General features: G+C 54.3%; 2 protein-coding genes across 2 annotated transcripts; one reads left to right on the forward strand and one right to left on the reverse strand.

Annotated features, from left to right (window-relative positions):
- The first annotated feature begins 3,641 nt into the window (after positions 1–3,641).
- LOC135317475 (olfactory receptor 14A16-like) lies at positions 3,642–4,619 on the forward strand. The gene has a single exon (XM_064473769.1). The coding sequence runs from the start codon at positions 3,642–3,644 to the stop codon at positions 4,617–4,619; it is 978 nt and encodes a 325-aa protein (XP_064329839.1).
- A 5,891-nt stretch (positions 4,620–10,510) lies between these two features.
- On the reverse strand, positions 10,511–11,470 carry LOC135317536 (olfactory receptor 14A16-like). The gene has a single exon (XM_064473828.1). The coding sequence runs from the start codon at positions 11,468–11,470 to the stop codon at positions 10,511–10,513; it is 960 nt and encodes a 319-aa protein (XP_064329898.1).
- Between the last annotated feature and the right edge of the window lie 1,923 nt (positions 11,471–13,393).

Genomic DNA, 13,393 nt, shown 5'->3' on the forward strand with positions numbered 1-13,393 from the left:
CAACGGGAGAAAGAAATGGAAATGAGCAAATAAGAGCAGGCATCAGAGAATGAAAGAGCATTTCAAGAAGAAACAGATCTTATGTTTGCCCTGCTGATGCTTCCACGTGCCCAGAGCTCCTCCTTGCCCGAGGGAAGCCTTGCCTGCAACCTGAGGAGTGCCCAGGTGGCCAAGGAGGCCAACAGCACCCGGGCTGGTATCAGGAATAATGTGGCCAGCAGGATCGGGGCAGGGATGGTGCCCCTGTGCTCGGCACTGGTGAGGTCACACCTTGCATATTGTGTTCAGTTTTGGGCCCCTCAGTGCAAGAAGGACACTGAGGTGCTAAAGCGTGTCCAGAGAAGGGCAGCGCATCTGGGGAAGGGTCTGGAGAGCAAGCAGGTCATATGAGGAGAGGTTGAGGGACCTGGGGTTGTTTGGTCTGGAGGAGAGGAGGCAGAGGGGAGACCTTATCGCTCTCTACAAGTACCTGACAGGAGGTTGTAGTGAGGTGGGGGTTGGTCATTCAAGTTACCAGTGTAGAATGAGAGGAAACGGCTTCAAGATGCATCAGGGCAGATTTAAATTGGGTATTAGGAAAGCTTTCTTTGCTGAAAGAGTGGTCAGATATTGGAAGAGGCTGCCCAGAGAGGTGGTGGAGTCGCCATCCCTGAAGGTGTTCAAACAATGTGTAGATGTGGCAGTTCAGGGCATGGTTTAGCAGACATGGTAGTGTTGGGCTGATGGTTCAACCTGATGATCCTAGAGGTCTTTTCCAATCTTATTGATTCTATGGTTCTATGATCCTATGGAAGGATTTGCTAAAATTGATTTCTCCTGGCATGCACCCTGGCTGAAATACAAATATGGGCAGGCCTGGCTTCTCCTTTAAGTGTTCCTGAAGTAGGAAACACTCCTTACGGTGCCCTTGAGTTGCCTTTCGAGTTCAGACTGAGTTTGGAACTGGACCCTTGCTGAGTTTGGAAGGTGCTGCCCTTGAAGACGAGCTGTGCTGAGCTCTGCAACCATGTCACAGCTCTGGCTCTTCAATGGAACACCACATGCCCGTTTGGAGAAAGGAGATCCTTCCCTGTCACCTTCCTGCTGTCCTGTTTAACGATGGGGCAATATAAGTGATTGTCGTGCCCAAATCGTTCCCTCACAGGAGAAATAACAGTGCTGGAAAGCCGTGTCTCCCCCCAGCTGAGGGGGGGAGCATCAGGGATTCCTGCAGGCTGTTTCACAGCAGGTTCCCCCGGAGCCCCAGGGACACCTGGAGGGAGCCCCGAGGGGCAGAGAAAGGGCTGCCTTGGGCTGTGCCTCTGCTGCCGAGCTGGGCTGGGCTCCTGGCGTGGAGGGAGCTGCTGGCAATGAGGCAGCGCTGCCGAGAGACAGCTCTGCCCAGGAGCAGCTCCTCTGCCAAGCGCAGCAGGGCTGAGTGCAGACATGATAAATGAGAGAGGCTGAAGTCAGTCTGGGGAGGAAGAATGGCTGAGATCTCACTGGGGGAGAAATCTTCACAGAATTTGAAACATTAAGTCTCTGGTTGTTGGCCAGTGAAGATTCAGTTGCTGGAGGGATCTCCTGAGGTTGGCACCTCCCACAGCTTTTAGGGTCTTTCAGGAGGACTCTCACAGTTTGTCTAGTGCAGAGGAGGTGTCATACTGCGGAGCTGGGTATCCCTGCTGCACCATCCGAGGGACGGGGCAAGCCAGCCCCCTCCTCCCTTCTGCCAGGGATGGCTGCAGTGGGATGAAGGTGGGTGCGCACCCAGGGCTGCCCAGGGCTGTCCTTCAGAGCAGGGTCCCTGCACCCCAGGGGACTCTGTGCTGGGGCAGGGACTCTGCTCCATCCCCGGGTCAGTGCCCAGCCTGCCCGGGGAGCTCCCCATGGGGCCGTGGGGACAGGCTGTGGGTGGAAGGAGCGGTGCTCAGCGGGGCAGGGCAGGGTTCTGCTGCTGAGAGGGTGCTGTGTGTGTCAGGACAAGGTGGGGATTGATGTAAAGAGAAGGAGCTTTCCAGGGTCTGTTTTCAATTTCCTACTTGGGGAAGGGTGAGATGATGGGGGATGGGAGAAATAGAATAGGAGCTGTAATGTTTGAACAACTACTGAGTCTCCTGAGCTGTAACTCTGAGTGACCAGCATGTCTACTGGGAGCCTCCTGAAGTGCCTTCAGCCACTCCTCTGCCTTTGGACTGCACCAGCATCACCTCTGCTGGCCCCACCAGGGCTGTGCTGACCTGCCCTTTCCCACCTGCAAAGAGGAAGATGTGCCCAGGCAGTGCCCTGCAAACAGGCAGGTTTCTGTAGGGCCAAGGTGAGCGCACAGAGGTTGGGATGGGGCTGTGAGCGCTGACAGGGAGAAGACATGGCACAGACAAACACCTCTGAGGAGGAAAATGTCCAGACAGCAGGGGTATGATCAGGGAATGAGAGGAAATTAAAATGAGAAATGCTGTGGGAAGGAGGGCAATGTTGATGTCTGGGAGCTGGCGTGCACAGCTGGGTGAGGGTAACGCTTCCCTGAGTGCTCGGCTGTCTCTCCACTGCCTCTCTGAGCCAGACCATCACTGCATTCATCCTTGTTTCTGCACTAGCCTGTGATATTGTTCCTCTTATCTAGTTCTTGCTGTCAGGCCCTTCAGGGCATGGGAGTTGCAGCAGCCAAGTCAGGCCCTGATCTTGAGATTCCTCCCAGGCAAGTGTCTCCATGGGAATGAAGTGCCCAAGCTCTTCTCTAACTGTGGGGCTGTGGGCAAAGCAGTCTGTGTGGCTGGGGAACGAGCTGTGTGCCTGTGACTGAGCTCTCTTCATCAGGACAGTTGGGCATCTCCTTGGGGTGTCCTTCCAAGCTCTGAGCTGCCCTCCAGGATGCAAATCTTTCCTATAGCATCTTGGTGTTACCTGTATGTCCCATGGAGAAGTGCAGAGATGCTACAGCTGAGGAAATGCTGTTGGGTTTGTGAAATGAACCATGTGTGTCTTTGTATAGAAGCAGGTGCTGAGACCTTGCTGAGATACATTAAGAAAAGGTGAGACATTTAGTGATCCCTCTGCTCTCAGCAGTGTCTGGTTTCTTTTCAAAGTACCACAGGAGTGAGACTGTCCTCCAAAACCAAAAGATGTAAGAGCAGGGCACTTGGGAACAAGCCCCATCACTTTGCCCAGAGCCACACTGAATCCCTTTGCCCCTTAGGCAGGTCTCACAGTCGGTGACTCCAAGCGTGGCAGAAATGCAGGAACTTCTGACTTCAGAGAACCAGTCATGGTGTGCAGGTAGGAAAAAAATGCTCTAAAACTCCTTTCTGCTGCCCACATTCTTTATCTCTGGGAGTGCAGATGAGAACAAGCCCTTCTGCGATTGGCGTGGTTTTGTCTGACAAATGCTGAATATCCAGCCTGTTCCCCCGCCACATTCCCACGTACCCTGTGCAGCAGGGCAGGGATGACTCCTCGAGAGGCCACACACAGAGTCCTGGCTGCTCAGCCAGCACACAGTGAGGCTCAAGTCAGGGACCTGAATGAAACTTTCCCCAGAGGTATAAAAAGTTTTGCGAGACACAGTGGGAGGATCTAAAAGAAATGGCATAGTTTTTGCTCAGAGAAACCTGTCTTAACTTGTCTTTGTCTTTTCCTATAGGACCCACACCCAGAGGCAGCAGATGTCCAACAGCAGCTCCATCACCCACTTCCTCCTCCTGGCGTTCACAGACACGCGGGAGCTGCAGCTCCTGCACTTCTGGCTCTCCCTGGCCATCTACCTGGCTGCCCTCCTGGGCAACGGGCTCATCGTCACCGCCATCGCCTGCGACCACCGCCTCCACACCCCCATGTACTTCTTCCTCCTCAACCTCTCCCTCCTCGACCTGGGATGCATCTCCACCACTCTCCCCAAATCCATGGCCAATTCCCTCGGGGACACCAGGGGCATCTCCTACACGGGATGTGCTGCACAAGCCTTTCTATTTGTCTTTTTAATGTCAGCAGAGTTTTTTCTCCTCACGGTCATGGCCTACGACCGCTACGTGGCCATCTGCACACCCCTGCACTACGGGACCCTGCTGGGCAGCAGAGCTTGTGCCCACATGGCAGCAGCTGCCTGGGCCGGTGGGTTTCTCAGTGCTCTGCTGCACACAGCTAATACATTTTCACTCCCCTTCTGCCATGGCAATGCCCTGGGGCAGTTCTTCTGTGAAATCCCCCAGATCCTCAAGCTCTCCTGCTCAGACACCTACCTCAGGGAAGTCGGGATTCTTGTCGTTAGTGCCTGTTTAGTGTTTGGCTGTTTTGTTTTCATCCTTTTCTCCTATGTGCAGATCTTCAGGGCTGTGCTGAGGCTCCCCTCTGAGCAGGGACGGCACAAAGCCTTTTCCACGTGCCTCCCTCACCTGGCCGTGGTCTCCCTGTTTCTCAGCACTGGCACATTTGCCTACCTGAAGCCCCCCTCCATCTCCTCCCCATCCCTGGACCTGGTGGTGGCAGTGCTGTACTCGGTGGTGTCTCCAGCAGTGAACCCCCTCATCTACAGCATGAGGAACCAGGAGCTCAAGGATGCCATGGGGAAACTGATCAATGGATGTTTTTCAGGTGCAAGAAACTGCTTGTTGCCTTCTCCACAGCACTCAGAATGGAACTCATGACAAGCCTATTTTACCTTGAAATATTTTCGGGGTGTGTGCAAGTGCACAATGAAGTTTTATTATCTATCCCACTTCTAATTCACTGTCTACTGTTGAATTTGACCCAGAGATTGTGTAAATGAGGAACTGTGCTCTCTGTGTATTTAAAGAGAAAAAAAAGGACCCTGCATCAACTTTTTTGTGCAAGACCCTTCCTCTGAGACCTCTATGAAGCTGCAGGGGCCGTGCCTGTGGACGTAGGTGGGGGGAAAAAGTGTCCCGGCACAGCAGCACTGCCAGGGAGCAGCAGCTCTTGGTCTTTTCAGAGCTGCTCTCTTCCCACGTCCACACTCTCCTCCTGAGCTGCTGAGCGGGTGTAAGGCCTGAGTGCTCTTGGAGATTGGTCACGGTCCTGCTGTGTTCTAGTGCTGTGCGTTCAGGAAGGCACATAACACCACAACACCGTTTCCATCAGGAAAGGGCATCTCCTGAGTGCAGTACCTAAAGGCTTATGTCTTCTTCCAGAGTTGCTCTCAAGAGCAGGCCCAAGAATGCTCTCAAGAGCATGCCCAAGGAATCGGTTCATTGTTTTGCTTGCTCTCCATGGGCTCAGTGTGATGAGGTCATGGTCCCAGTAGGGCCTTCAAGGGACTGAGGGCTGGTTCAGGTGGTGCTTGTTGGTGGCCAGCACCCATGCAGGTGGTGAATGGTCTCTGACTGACCCTCCTGGGGCTCTGGAGCATGTGACAGGGCTGATGGCAGGTGAATGCTTTTCTGGAGGGACTTGGGAGCTGCCAGGAGAGCAGAGGGGATGTGCAGGGAGGGACAGCGTGTGCCAGGGACTTGGCAGTGAATGGACCCCACCGAGCACCAGCCTGTCCAGCACGGTGTCGCCCAGAAACAACACTCTAGATCTGGGTGTGAAGTGGCAAACAGGAGCTCAGCAAGCCCAGGGGACACAGCAGGGGCAGGGAAAGGAGCCTGGTGGGTGATTTGTCTTACCCTCAGTGAACCACAGCCCACTTTCTCTGCAGAGCAGCACCGCCAGCTCGGGGCTGTGGGGAGTATGGGGGCAGGGTGCAGGAATGGGCGGCCAGGCCAGCACAGGTGTGCTTAGCTGGGAAAAGGCATCTTGTGGGGAGATGGGATGTGCTGGGAGAGGAGCAGGGCACTGTGTGTGTGCCCATAAGGCATGGAGAGAGACATCCTTTGGTGCAGGTGCCCGGTTGGGGCAGGCTGCCCTGTCCCTGGGGCAGCAGGAGCTGCCTGAGGAGCCCCTGGGCCAATTCCCTCCTGTGGTGCTGGGGAGCAAGTTTGGCACGAGGGGCTGCAGAGTGCCTGGGCTGGATGAAGGTTTGTTGCCCTGATGTACTGGACCATTTTTTCTGTGGTTTTTGCCCCAGTGCTGGAACTCTCCTGCAGTGAAACCATGACACTCCTGCTCTCTGCTTTCAGAACCTGGTGCTTAGGCCCAGTCTCCCAGTTTCTGTTCACGCCGGCATCCCTTGTGTGCACCAGCGCTGCCACCCTGGGGCAGCCCTCCTGCCCAGCTGGGCACACAGGCGGCCTTCTCCGCCTGCTCCTCTCACCTCGCTAGTGCCACTCTTTTCTACAGCCTCTCTCATCGTTGTCTAAGTGATGCCCAGAACAGCCCCCCGAGACAGTCTGACGATGCCCTTTTCCAACACCATCCCCGCCCCTGCTCAATCCTCTCACCTACAGCCTGTGGGGCAGAAAGGATGGGGGCAGGGACACACTTGACAGCTTGTTGACAGCTGGACTGAAGAAGTGGAGTATGTGGTGGGTGGGAAGTTGGCTGAATGATGAGGGTCAAATATCATCCATGGTACAAAGTCCTCCTGGCAGACACTTACTGGTTGCTTCCCTCAGTGACCAGCCCTTGACCCCCATGTGGAACCTTTTTAGTATCCCTCTGTATGATGGGACAAAACACATTTTCAACTCCTTGTGGATGATGCCAAGTTACAGGAAGACCTTGATCCATCTCACATAGTCAACTCTAGTGTGATCAACACTGTTCTAGCCAGGAGTATGTAGCACAGCAGTATATGGGCTGTTATTGGAGAAGCTGACTCCATCTGAGCAACACCCAGCACAATGGCATTCAGGTATCTTTCCAACCCCAGTAATACTCACATTCAATGACTGTCTTGTCTTGGGAGAGCTGTTTGAAGACAGAAGAAACAGAGGAAGAAGAAAGATTAGAGAGCCAGAACTAGTGATATAAATCGCACCAGTATAAATACAGCAGTTCCTCTGAGGAACCTTTTTCCACTCAAAGTATTGGTAGGAAATCCCTCTGATAAATTTGATGAACCAAGCTTACTTTTATCTGCTCAGGTCCTGGGCTACAGGGCCACAAGGAGGGTGACGGTTGGGTACATCTTGTGTGGTCATTTGTGTCTCGGGAACTCCCAATCCAGGAGGAAGCCAAAGGCTGTGAAGGGGGCTGGGAGGTCACTTGTGCCTCTGGAGGTGACAGGCCAAGAGCAGGACCGTGGCTGGGAAAGGGACTGTGAGGTCACTTCTTTCTGAAAGAGCCGGTGGGTCAGCCCTTGACCCATGGCTGGGGTATGGGCTTGTAAGCTGACACCTGCCAGCGTCTCCGAGAGGCCGGCAGGAGGCACCTGGCTGGCACAGCGACCGTGAGATCCCCTCTGCCGAAGGAGCCGGGCTCACTGCACGAAGGGGGCTTCTGTTCTGGGTGTCGTGTCTCTGCTGCCCGGGGGCCTGATGGGGCAGCAGCAGGCACGCAGCTTGGCCGTGTCTATGGAGAAGCTGAAGGGCGGCAGCCTGCGGGGATGACGGTGAGGTTACTTCTGGTGCTCAGGGGAAAGGCCACGGGAAGGCTGCCGCGCTGGGACGCCTGCTTCCCAGGTGGTGGAGCTTTCCTTGGAGGGAGGGAAGAGCAGGCGAGAGCAGCACTGCCACGCAGGGCAGCCTGGGAGGTGGGAAGTGGCCATGAGGGGGAAGAGATGTCCCTCAAAGGGTCGTGCTGTGGTACATGAAGTCCTCCCGAAGGAGGATGGGATCAGTCCCTCTCTGTGTCTCACAGAACAGAGCGTGAGGACAGACAGACGTCAGTGACTGTATGGCAATGGCAGGTGAGAGCAAGGTGGGAAGCGAGGGGGGTGTCTCCAGTGTGCAGGGAAGAAGCATCGGCTGTGGGACAGCACAGGGCAAGCTCTGGTAGAGAAGGCAAAGAGCACTGGCAAGGCTGGAAGCTGCCAGGAGAACCCAAGGCTTTGTCCCGGTGGCTCTGGCAAGTGTCTCTGCCAGCAAGGCCTATGAGGAGACACGTTGTCCTCAGGCACGGGGGCCTCCTCGCCTCCTCGCACACCCCAGTGAGGCTGGGCACTGCCATACCCTTGTCCTTCACTCACCATCACACACCCCACAGCCCCCTGCCCCAGGAAGGGCCCTGAGCGCTGTGTGAGGGACAGGATCTGCCTTCCCCGGGGCTGGGGCTCAGAGCTTGGCCCTTCTGCTTCATGAGGCAAAGCAGGGTTTCCCCAGCATCCGAGCTGCCGGCACATTACCTTGGCCTCCCTGGAGTCACGGCTTCCAGTTATCTGCCCTAACGAGTCCCTGGGGAGCCTTTCTCAGCAATGGCCCTCCTCAGAGGGACTCAGTCCTGCTTCAAGACACTTCAGGGTTTTTTTCTGACTTTAACTTAAGGAAAGGTTTGCGCAATCTCCTCTCAGTCCCAAGGTTGAAGGACTCGGCACCAAAGACGCGATGGGGCTCATTAAAAGAAAGAAAGCCCAAACGAGCTCTATTTCTTCCTCTAATTTTCTTCAAGTCTTGTACAGTTAATTAGAGAAGTTTCCTGGTGACTTATGGAGAAAGGTTTCAAGGAGCTTCTAATAAAAAGGACTTTTTATTTTAAAGGTTGTAGATTAATATTTTTCAGTTTAGAGAAGAGGCAATGGCAGCACTCTCCAATAGATACTGACCCAGGGTCTCTCCTAGGGAGACCTGGACTGGTCAGGGAAGCTGTCCCTTCAGGTCTGACACAGTAAGGACAACCTCCCACCGCACCTCCCCAGCCCCAGCATGTCTCTCGTCAGGCACCTGGCTCTTGTGCTGCTTTTCCTTACATCAGACTGCTCCACTGGTCTCTGCAGCTGGGTGTTGCAGCTCCTTCATACCAGCTCCCACCTGCTTTCCTTTGAGACCTGGCTGCACACAGGCAAAGGGGGATGGTTCTTATTTTTTGAACAAACAAAGTAAAACCGATAAGGTTCACCATTGAAGTAAAACCCACCCCTCAATTGTATGCCAAGTACAAGCTGCCACAAATGAGGTTCACCTTCCACAAGGCAAAATCATGCAGGAAATGTTTTTGACAGAAAAGATATGATAAAAAAACACAATTAAAGAGTTGGGTAAAGACACATTTAGAAAGACTATGGAACAACAGGCAGCCTTTAACTCCCTTCTGCTCAAAGCAGCAACTGTGTATTTGAGAGGTGCCGAATGAGCAAAGAGTGAGGGGAAGGGAAATCTGGAGAGCAATTGCAAGCGTTTCTGTGCAGATGGGCTGCTGGAAAGGTGATGTCAGACGTGGTCAGTTTAGGTAGGACAGGTGGGAATGCGTGAAAGATGAGGGAGATGAAATGCACAGCCTAATAGACAGAGCACTGACAATGCAAGTCTAGTGGAAGGTCAATAGCTCTGCTCTTGCTATTAATGCACATCCTGAAAACTCCTCATTTCGAGAAACCATGGGGAAACACTGACATTTCATTGCAAGTATTCAGCTGTTTCAGCTGAGGCGGTCGTGCTCATCCTTTGAAACACGTGTCAGAAATTCTTTGGTTTCCAGGCAGCGCTCCGCTGTCTGACTGTGAGTGTCCAGCGCTGCCTCTGGAGGAGCCAGTGTCTCTGCAGCCCATGCCTGGCACTGGCAGCTGTCACAGGGGACCTGCTGGAGACAAGAGGCCCTCGGAAGTGGCAGCTGGAGCCTGGGCAGAGGGTCCCAGGGCACCTACACTGGCACCACGTGCCCGTGTCCCTGTAACTGCATCCCAGCCCAATCCTGGGATCACTTGCCTTTGCAAACAAAGGCAGTACACGAAATCCCCCCACAGATCAGGATATTAAAACAAGACAGAACAAAGCAAGGAGGATAGCAACATCAACAGTGTCTGAAGCTTCAAGTTGCAAGAGGACACTTCCTCCTCTCTACATCTTTCATTCTATTTCCTTGTTGCTTCGGTTTTTTTTAATCTTCTCAACATTTCCATCATACCTACTGCATTAAGAAAGATAATTTTGTGTCTTGCACGTTGATTTAGTGCTTTCCCTATGGTTGACTGCCCCTTGGGCGATCTCTCACTTTGTGGGGCTCCAGGCAGTGACACGGTCCATGCACGTGTTGCGGGCGCTGCAGGCAGCTCCACATTCCTCTCCTGGAGGATGCCTGTGCCCTGCCGCGCGCTGGGACGGCGCAGTATGGCAGTGTCTCAGTGAGCATGCACTGCCTCCTCTGTCAATTGACATCAAGGGATGTGTCCTAAACCCAACCCTTGATCTCTAACAGCCACCAAGGTGACGATGAGCTTTCTGCTCAGGCCCTTTGGGGGGAAATTCCTGGGCCTGTTGTTGACATCAGCTTTGGAAGAACAGCCAAATCTTGAGGTCCTGCCTGATGGAGGCATCATTTTCTTACAGAGATGCTGTGAGAGTGTCAGCTCTGAAAAGGCGTTACAAAAAACATCAATACAGATTTGAGGTAATAGACAGGGGTAGGTTCATTTATAAGGAGGGTAAGATGAATACAATCGATTATGTAGGAACGTAACAACAATAAATAATAGAACAGGTAGAGCTAAAAAAAAAATAAATCAATAAACAAAGTAAAGGTCTTCATTGGGATACACTAAATGTCATTTTTGGAGAGTGATGGAAAGTTTATTGATATTGACAGATATCCATGAAATCACTTCCTTAATGGGCTGCTTGAGCTCCTGGTTCCTCATGCTGTAGATGAGGGGGTTCACTGCTGGAGGCACCACCGAGTACAGCACTGCCACCACCAGGTCCAGGGGTGGGGAGGAGATGGAGGGGGGCTTCAGGTAGGCAAATGTGCCAGTGCTGATAAACAGGGAGACCACAGCCAGGTGAGGGAGGCACGTGGAAAAGGCTTTGTGCCGTCCCTGCTCAGAGGGGAGCCTCAGCACGGCCCTGAAGATCTGCACATAGGAGAAAAGGATGAAAACAAAACAGCCAAACCCTAAACAGGCACTAACGACAAGAAGCCCGACTTCCCTGAGGTAGGTGCCTGAGCAGGAGAGCTTGAGGATCTGGGGGATTTCACAGAAGAACTGCCCCAGGGCATTGCCTTGGCAGAGGGGGAGTGAAAATGTACTGGCCGTGTGCAGCAGAGCATTGAGAAACCCACCGGCCCAGGCAGCTGCTGCCATGTGGGCACAAGCTCTGCTGCCCAGCAGGGTCCCGTAGTGCAGGGGTGTGCAGATGGCCACGTAGCGGTCGTAGGCCATCACCGTGAGGAGAAAAAATTCTGCTGACACTAAAAAGACAAATAGAAAGGCTTGTGTAGCACATCCCGTGTAGGAGATGCCCCTGGTGTCCCCGAGGGAATTGGCCATGGATTTGGGGAGAGTGGTGGAGATGGAGCCCAGGTCGAGGAGGGAGAGGTTGAGGAGGAAGAAGTACATGGGGGTGTGGAGGCGGTGGTCGCAGGCGATGGCGGTGACGATGAGCCCGTTGCCCAGGAGGGCAGCCAGGTAGATGGCCAGGGAGAGCCAGAAGTGCAGGAGCTGCAGCTCCCGCGTCTCTGTGAACGCCAGGAGGAGGAAGTGGGTGATGGAGCTGCTGTTGGACATCTGCTGCCTCTGGGTGTGGAGCACTGAACAGGGAGGTAAAGGAAGTGAGAAGTTAGGACAGATTTCTTTGAGAAAAAACCTGTTGCGTTTCTTACAGAAACGCCCCCAACTGCCTTTCACTTTTCAGGGAGACCTTTAGCGAGCTCAGGTTGGTGCTGGCGGAGGGAGAGTGCCCCAGGGAGCAGGAGGCTCTGCTGTGGGCTCTGCAGGAGTCATCCCAGCCCTACAGCAACAGGTAAATAGGAACAGGGGGTGATCTCAGTATAAATTGACTCCTGATATCAAATAGCTTTTCAGCATTGTCGCTCCCAACTCACCTGAGTGCAGAGCAGAGCTGAGAGGATTGTGTTTTGTGTCTTCTGTTCCAGTTGCCCCACCACAGCTGAGGGGTGCTTTAGGTGCAGAAACCCCTGGCATTTCTGCTGCACTGCAGGTGAAATCTCGTGGGTCCCAAGAGGCAAAGGGACTGTCCCTTAGTGCAGATCTCCAAACCCCTCCAAACCCCATTGTACCTGAGGAGATCTAGGCTCTGCCCTCCCAGCCAGGGACACAGAGGGCTCATTACAGCTGCCCACTCACAGCCACCCAGCAGCATTTCCATGGCTGTAGCCGCGAGGCACCTTCCCCATGGGGCTCTCGCATGACACAGAGATGCCCTGGGAGAGCTTTGCCCTGCTGGAGGGCATCCTGCAGCCCAGCAGCACCTCCCAAGGAAACACTCCCATTGCCTACATTTGTTACACCCTGAGAGAGGGTGAGATTATTGCCAGCCTCACACACTGCAGTACCCAGAGCCCCAAAGTTTAACAAGCTGGGAGTTGGATGCTTTTCCTCCATGGACATACGTGCATGACAGTACTTGCAGCCTTGGTGTCTGTGCTGCACTCGAATCCCCACCCCCGCCACCACTGACTGTAACAGTAAGAACAAGGACGACAGAGAGAAGAGGAGAACATGCCAAAGTACCGTGCCAAGGGAGGCAGGAGAGGGACACCCAGTCAGACACACTCGTTGGTGGTGAGGCTGCTGGAAGGGCAACTCCTGGCCATGTCCCCAGTGAGTGAAAAGAGCAGGGGGTTGCTCCAGGGAAAGCATCTGCACTGCAGGGGATGGCAGGGAGACGCCTGAGTCCCTCCTCCCACAGCATTGCTGGGAGCATCTTTCTTCCTCCCTGCCCATGCCTCTGCTGCATGGAGCTCTTGGCCAGGACCTCTTTCTCTGTCCCCACGTCTCCTCCCTCTCCCTGCTCACAGAGCCCATCCCACACATGCTGTGTGCTCAGCTCTGCCCTGCACACACCTCCTGGCAGCAGGGCCCTGCCCAGGGACAGCTCTGTGCGCGCAGGGGCTAAGGAGCAGCTCAGACAAGTCCTGACAAGAGCTGGGGTCTCCGTGCCTACCCCAGAGCACAGAAATACATTCCCATCTCCCACAGCCCACCCAGACAACCAAGAAGAGAAAACGAAAAGCACAGACTTCTTTCACACCCTTTCAGGTAATGCACTACCTTGACATCCATCTTTAAAATAACCCTCTGCAAACGTGCACAGAGTCTGAGCAGCCTGACCCACGCTGCACCCTCTGGACAGCAGAAGGACCCTGCCCTGCCAGGGTCACTCCTTTCTCCCATAGCTTGTCCCCACAGCGCTGTGGGGAGCTGCCTGAGCAGGCAGAGTCCCTGCCCCAGCACACAGACCCCTGGGGCGCAGGGACCCTGCTCGCAAGGACAGCCTTATGCACCCCATGATGCACACACAGCTGCAAAACCCTGCAGCCATCCCTGGGCGAAGGCAGCCGCCGTGCCCTGTCCTTCTGATGGTGCAGCAGGGAAGTGCTGCTCCTCATCACATCCTCCTCCTCCTCTGTGCAAGGGCAACTGTGAGAGTCCTTCTCAAGGATCACCTCTGCTGTGGGATGGAGCAGC

This window comes from Phalacrocorax carbo, chromosome 26 (assembly GCF_963921805.1).
Source record: "Phalacrocorax carbo chromosome 26, bPhaCar2.1, whole genome shotgun sequence".
Classification (NCBI taxonomy): Eukaryota; Metazoa; Chordata; class Aves; order Suliformes; family Phalacrocoracidae; genus Phalacrocorax; species Phalacrocorax carbo.